At 40.4% G+C, this 7,127-nt stretch overlaps 2 protein-coding genes and 1 long non-coding RNA gene across 3 annotated transcripts in view; 1 reads left to right on the top strand and 2 right to left on the bottom strand.

Moving 5' to 3' along the window:
• Window positions 1–437: 437 nt before the first annotated feature.
• Window positions 438–7,127, bottom strand: part of LOC306818490 — a 71,592-nt gene continuing 64,902 nt past the window's right edge. The window contains exons 2-3 of the long non-coding RNA XR_013778258.1: window positions 1,800–1,922; window positions 438–814 (exon numbers count right to left, since the gene is read on the bottom strand). This is a non-coding gene — a long non-coding RNA (uncharacterized lncRNA). The remainder of the gene's footprint in view (window positions 815–1,799; window positions 1,923–7,127) is intronic.
• On the bottom strand, window positions 3,061–3,892 carry LOC306818486 (trifunctional purine biosynthetic protein adenosine-3-like). Its single transcript, XM_079336105.1, has 3 exons — window positions 3,841–3,892; window positions 3,645–3,760; window positions 3,061–3,556 (listed from the first exon to the last, which is right to left on the bottom strand). Exons 1-3 carry the CDS (start codon window positions 3,878–3,880, stop codon window positions 3,368–3,370), a joined length of 345 nt encoding a protein of 114 aa, XP_079192231.1. The 5' UTR covers window positions 3,881–3,892; the 3' UTR covers window positions 3,061–3,367.
• Window positions 5,269–6,940, top strand: LOC306818782 (cilia- and flagella-associated protein 221-like; the record flags this gene model as incomplete). Its single annotated transcript, XM_079336500.1, has 5 exons — window positions 5,269–5,355; window positions 5,652–5,738; window positions 5,836–5,931; window positions 6,128–6,228; window positions 6,469–6,940. 5 exons carry the CDS (start codon window positions 5,269–5,271, stop codon window positions 6,578–6,580), a joined length of 483 nt encoding a protein of 160 aa, XP_079192626.1. The 3' UTR covers window positions 6,581–6,940.

The raw sequence follows: 7,127 nt of genomic DNA, 5'->3' as shown, positions 1-7,127 counted from the left end.
TGGGGAAGTAGTCAAGGTCCACTGTTTCCAAAGCAGCACACATCTGTAAAAGAAAGAAGAGCAGTGTGGTTAGAGTGACAGTCCAAACAGCTGGGGGCAGAAACAAAACCTGATCTGATTAAAGAGTCAATGTGAAGATAAACTCACTCTGTACTTTTCTGATCAATGAAGAGTGATGACATGTGGTGTAAATGATCTACATCCTGAACCTCTGCATTGATACCTTTGTTTACATTTCAAATACATGTTGCCCTCCAGGCTATCATTGAATGAGTAGAGTCAGAGAGCATGTTTAGATATTTCATGTAAACATGACTTTATTCTAATTCAACACACTAAACACTTTCTAACAGAGACAAATCATCTTAACACAGAGGTCAGGATGTGACGTCAGCTGCACATTTAAAGACACTGTTCATTTCACTCTTTTCTTTAGGATTCAGTGAACCCATGTTAGTCCTTTCTCATCCTCCCATTAAACACTAATATAATATGTTCTCTACTTCATGCTTTTAGAAGAAAAGAGAGGACTCATGTGATCTTGTAAATTTAGCATCTATTCCTTCTGATCCACAACCTAAACATTAGATCACTGGCAGAGAAATCATTTTTAAAATCAATTTATCATTGAGCACAAACTTGCTTTGACCAGAATAAAGAGTGCAGCTGACAAATGATCAGCTCGTTTACATTGATGAAATAAAGCATGCTTTTTATCTGACGCATATCTATTCATTTACATACAGGTGATCAGCTGTGAATGAGTCGTGATTAAAAGGCGCCCTGTAGTGGTCACTTTGTTCATCTCACCCGGCTGCTTTTAAAACTGAACTCAAGTCCACAGCTGCACAAACTCTTCAGTCTTCATCATGTTGATAAAATGTTCTTATCTTAAAGCTTCAGCAGAGACTCCGTCATCACTTCAACGATCCTTCTTCTCAACGTGTCGTCCAATCAGGCCGCAGATCTACACCGACGTCGCTGGACTTCCTGCAGAGGAAGAGAAACACATTTTAGTTCCTGACGTCAAATACAATAAAGAATGTATTTGATAAATACTGAGGATTAACAAGAAGACTACAGAGAGAAACCTGTTTTAATAAAGGACATAAGATAATTCAAAACTGACTATTTAAGTTTTATGAGTCACCGATTTATACTTTAATATATTTAGAGTTTGATACAATCATTTGATTATCGTTTATCATTAAAGATTAAGTGTATATACTGAAGGTTAAGAAGCATTAATTCAAAAACTTGTAGCTGGAATAAAATGTTTAAATATTTCCATTAAATCTAAACTTTAAGATGTACTATTCAATCATCATTTAAGTTTAAACAGGAAGGACTTATTTGAATTCTTGCTTTATTAAGCAGTTTCTTTTTTCAATAAAATTAATAAATATATTAATAACTAGCTCTAAAATGTATATTGATTAAAAATGTCAAAGACACCAAAAGAAACTTTAAAACATTAAAACATGTTAAAAGTTGAATAAAAAAACAAACAATTAAATACAGGTTTAAGGTAAAACTGTATAACATAATTTATGATACAATAGTTTAAACTCCATAAAGTACAATTGCTTTTTAGACTTACAATAAAAAGGAGTTCATTCAACTGCTTATATATCACTTTATTTGTTGTCTACGAGGACATGCTGCATTCAGAGAAATGCATTTTATGGCTTAAATATCATTTTACATACAAAGGGCGCCCTCTGGTGGACATTTGGAAATTCTACAAGGAAATTCATACTAGTAACAAACAGATGGCGCAATTTACCATTTTAATTAACTAAATCAAACTCTTCAGTCTTTATCATGTTAATCAAATGTTCTTATCTTAAATCTTCAGCAGAGACTCCATCGTCACTTCAACGATCCTTCTTCTCGACGTGTCGTCCGACCAGGCCGCAGATCTACAACAACAAAAACAGGATATTTCTGAGACACGCTTCTCTTCTTTGTTTTCTCTTCTTACTCTGCACACAACTCGATCAACACTACAGAAACGTGTTTACGCGTAAATGTTTAGCGGAATAAATCAGAGGAACAAACAAACTGGTGGACTCACCTCAACAATCCTCCACAGTCCACTCAGAGTCCATCCATCTGCAGATACCTGCTCACAGCTCACACCTGTATCCCATCACAATCACACACAGCGCCTCCAAACACTCACACCTCTTCTTTCCGTCACTTTCGTATTTTTAACACTTTGACTCAACAACAACACCGTGTTCACTTCATCTTCTCACATTATTCAAAACCAAAGTACAAACTGTTTACTGGTAGCCTTAGCACACGTATTAGCACGCCTTAACATTAACCTGGCTGACGTCACTCTGACGCTCTTCCGGTTCTTCATTTATTTTATTTTTTTTGTGCGATCTTACATGCAGACATAAAACAATAAATACTTATAGATATTCATTAGTTCCCAGTAAAGCAAATAAAAGAACTCTACAGATCTCTGTATGGCTCCATCATAGTGTCTGTTTGGGCAGCTTTGTTTTTCTTCATGACTTTCGTTTTCATCAAATTCATTCATAAATATTGTTTTAATGACGAGCACTCAAAAATCTTGACTATAAATGTCAACGACACAAAAAGAAACTTAAAACAAATTTGAGGATTAAAAGTTACATTTTTAAAAAACGATGAACAAAGACTCCATTAAATATAACTTAACTTATGTGAATACCAGCAACCACCAGATGGCGCCCTTTGTATGTAAAATGATATATTGGCCATAAAATGCTCTTCTCTGAATGCAGTTCCTTGTAGGCTTCACAAACATCCACCAGATGGCGCCAGTTCTCATTTTAATTAACTAAGTTGGTCTAAATGTTATAGCAAAAAAACAATAGGCCAAATTCAAACTTGACTTTGCTGACAGCTACGATTAAATAATGGTCACATGTAAAATACAAAAAGACTGATGACTTACTGAGTATCTACACTTCTGTTTCCCCTGGTCGATCGGAGGAGCGGATAGTCGCACAGGTTTAATCTTAGTCACGTAGGGGGCTTCTAAATGAAAAAAAGGACATATGGTAGCTCTGTGGACTTCTTTATTATGTTTCTCTGAAGTCATAAAAACAGACATGTTACACAAAAAACCTGCATGCATTTATATTAACACAGGTTTTAAGAAGAAATACTAGCAATGCAAACATTCATGCTTCATTATTACAGCATATATCGTCACCTTTTTTGGTCTTTCTACATTTAGACATTCACTCCACTGCAACTACCTTTTCTTAAAAGCTATGAATGGAATGTACTTTTTCTTCTTCTCTAAACAACAATTAAGATGCTACAAACAACATGTTTTATTATAACATCTACATTGTTCTGTGTCTTAACTGGACTTCCACATGATGTGTCCGTCCTCTGTCAGCCTGACTCCTCCGCTGGCCACCAGCTCCATGGCAGCGGGGAACGCTCTGTGCTCGGCTTCCCTGATTCTGTCTGACAGACTCTCCTCTGTGTCTCCGCCCAGCACGGGCACCGCCTCCTGCACGATGATGGCCCCAGCATCCACCTCTTCCTGAACACACAGAAAAAACACAGTACCTGTGTGACTCCTTCAATTAACCAAAATAGAACAGTGTTTTTCCCCGCTCTGTCACACTTACTGCTACAAAGTGCACCGTGCAGCCAGCGACCCGCACTCCAGCCTGCAGAGCCTGTTTCTGTGCATTCACACCCTTGAATGAAGGCAGCAGGGACGGGTGGATGTTCAGCAACTTTCCTGCAGCAACGACAAACAAACTATTTCAAACATCTTCGTGGTGACCGACACTAAAAATGCAGATAAATTCAGGTACAAACCGTTCCATTTCTTCACAAAACTTCCTGTGAGGATCCTCATGAATCCAGCGAGACACACTGCACGCTGAACTCTTCCAGCGCACCGTCGATGGTGCCGTCAAACTCTGCTCGGCTCCTGTACAGTTTGTGGTCCACGACCTTGTGAGCACAAACACACACACATTCAGAGTCTCTGTAAATCTTACACTTTTTAAAGACCACCACGATCTCTGCAGAGCTGGACGGACGTTTGGCCTGCTCTATCAGTGCCTGCAGGTTGGTGCCTGAACGGACAGGAAAACAAAAACCACAGACAGCAACTCTTATGATCCATTCTTAAAGGGACTTGTTTAACATTTGTAAGTTATCATGCGTAGCTTTTCTCCACACATTCACAATGTACTCTTTCAAATGTTGTTTTATTTATTTGTGAAGCTATTTCAACCTTTTTAGAACTACTTGACTGAAGAACTCCTTTGTCCGTCATGCCATCACGCTCTACAACTCCTCACTTGGGGGGGAGGAGGACCAGAGCACATGGGCACCCTCACTGTGCAAGAACTAATGGACACTTTCACATGGATGTGCAATAATCTCAACCAAGTGCAATAATAATCATTGTCTTTAGCCATTTTTTGTATATGTTTTTTTTGCTTCTTCCATGCATATTTTTGGTATATTTTTTATGTTTTTTTCCAACAGAAGAGTATCTATTATTTATTCTATCATATTCTTTATATTGTTACTTTTTTTGTTACCTGCTACATTTTATTGTATATGCTGCTGGAACCTAAATTTCCTTGAGGGAGTCATCCCAAAAGGATCAATAAAGTTCAGTCTTAGTCTACTGAAAACACACCGGTGCCAGAGATAAGGACTCCCACTCTGGTCCTCTTTTGTGGCTCCTCGATGTTGCCGTGACAACCGCTATTCTGCTCAACAACCACCTCTCCGATACATGCTGGTCCTGCAGACAGCAGGCTGTGCTTCAGGTTGCGGACCACCACAGGTTCGGCCCCTGCACAAACAAACGACTGATTTCCGTGAACAGTGTGTTATATAACGCTTCCTCAGATAATCATCCATTTCAGATGTCTGTTTAGTGTTTAGTTTAGTGTCTTGTGTGCCAGTGAACCCACGATCCAGGCCTCTTCCTGTGCTTGAACCTGATGAAGGACCCTCTGTGCGTCCACAGGGGACACCACCAGCACCGCTCCCAGGCCGCAGTTGAAGGTGCGAGCCATTTCCTCCTCACTCAGACCCCCCTCCTTGTGCAGCCACGGAAACACGGCAGGGAAGCTCCATCGAGACGCATCTGAGTCGCACGCAAACACAGAGTATAAAGAAAGAGCTGATGACTTCAACCACACCCATAAAGTTACTCAATGATGAAGGAAACCAAGCTGAATGTGAAAACAAATGTACACAGGTTTTGTGCTACTACCAACTATGCAAATGCAGTGTCAAGAAGAGACCCGATACACCCTTTTCTCACATCACCTGGGTCCAGCCGTGGAAACGCCCCGGTGTGTCGAGGTAAGGCTGCGCCGCCCCTTGAAGAGGAGCTTTTGTGTCGCCTTCAGAGAGAACCAGACGTCTGTGGGCTGTCGGGGGTCAAGGGTCAAGTTCACAGAGTCTAGGAAAGAGAGGGTTGAATTAAAATGACTGGAGTGTTGACTGTAAATGTGGCCTCATAAAGCGCTCAGAGTTCACTCCGAGCTTCATAACCACTTTCAGCCGCCTCTCGATCAGTCGCTATTTTCACAGCCAGACGGTACTTTTACAAACCTTTAAAAAACTTTCAGTTTATCTCTCTGTTTTCTTTTTCTCAGAAAATAATCAACATCTCATCTGAAGTCATGGATATTCATATCATTCCGACACAAACGAAGCACTTCAAAACATCATACACAAAAAAGGTATTTCTTTTCATTGCAAACTGCTGACCAGAAAACCACTCAGGTTTTTTTTTTACAGCTATTCAGCTGTGTTCTAACTGTTGTCATTTTTTTCAAGTATCGACTCATTCCGGGTCTTGCCTACACGGTGAAGGTCAGTTTCTGTCCCGACGAGTGGCATTACTTCTATGACAGTGTTCGGGTTCTTTGCAAGGTTTGGGTCCAAAGATTTGTCCACCTGTGGCGTGTTATGAGTCTTAGGAATAAAAATAGTCATTTAGGAGGACTTAAAAGTTGATGTTCTCATGGTTACTGGTAATAATCTCTGGTCTCCTTCATCCTTTTTTACACCTTTACTTTGATGATTTTTCTTATTCTTGTTCATTCAACCGACGTGCATTCTTTGTAAGGGGGAAGAGAACCTGTTAATTCCAGTACATGCCTACCCGGTCATTGATGACCTACACATCCCCCCTCACATCCACCTGTCAGAAGTACCACTTGGACAAAGGTGAGTATTTATACCATACAGTCTTGGGCTCTTTAGTGGGCAGATTTTCTGACCTCCTGTCTACCTGAGGACTTTCCTGTCTATTAGTATTTTTTGTTAAATTTAGTCATAAAAAAGTAATCTCATGCTATCTTGTCCACCTGTCTCTAGTGTTTCACATGCCATACCCCTGAAATGCGCTTGTCCTATTGACTTTGAGTTCCAGCTGTTTGTCATTCAACCCAATGAAGCGTTCATCAGTCCTCTTACAGGTATGGACTCAATACATTTTGAGCAGTATAATATGAGGATAAGACGTGTGGCCGACTCCACTGATGGTTGGGCGCAGTGTAGCTGTTTGTCCGGTGGCTGAGAGGCGATCTTTGCCTGGTTGGCTGAAAGTAAGATTAAGACAACATTTCCATCATGGTGACCCCCATCAACTAGATCCCCTCCTGTGTCAAGAGGGATGGTCAAGGGTGGCACGCACCACCCTTGAAATTTGATTGGCCACCCCAAAATCCTAAAATATGATTGGCTATTTGCTTTGTTTTCAAGTCGAGTACTTGTGCTTCGTTCTAGTTGAACTGGGAAGTGTGAAATTCCAAGTTCCACATTTAATATTCGGAAAGTCGGAGTTGTCCAAGCTGCCAGAGTTAGAATCCAACATAGCTACTATGCGGATCAACTGTACGCTGTGGACATGTGTGTGGACAAACTATCACACAGTGTGTTATTAGCTAACAAAACTGGAGTAGTTGAGGAGAAACCATCCTATTGGCGTCCTTCCAGACAGATGCTTCCACCCAGGGACTTGCCACTAACTGTGTCAGTAGAAGATATGAAACTCGAATGGCTCAGACAACAGTGGAGTTCACACGCTCCCTCCTTAACAGCAATCAATCTGGAGAAACCATACT

Source organism: Symphodus melops (assembly GCF_947650265.1).
Source record: "Symphodus melops genome assembly, chromosome: 23".
Lineage (NCBI taxonomy): Eukaryota > Metazoa > Chordata > Actinopteri > Labriformes > Labridae > Symphodus > Symphodus melops.
This window is presented reverse-complemented; position numbering and strand designations above follow the sequence as displayed.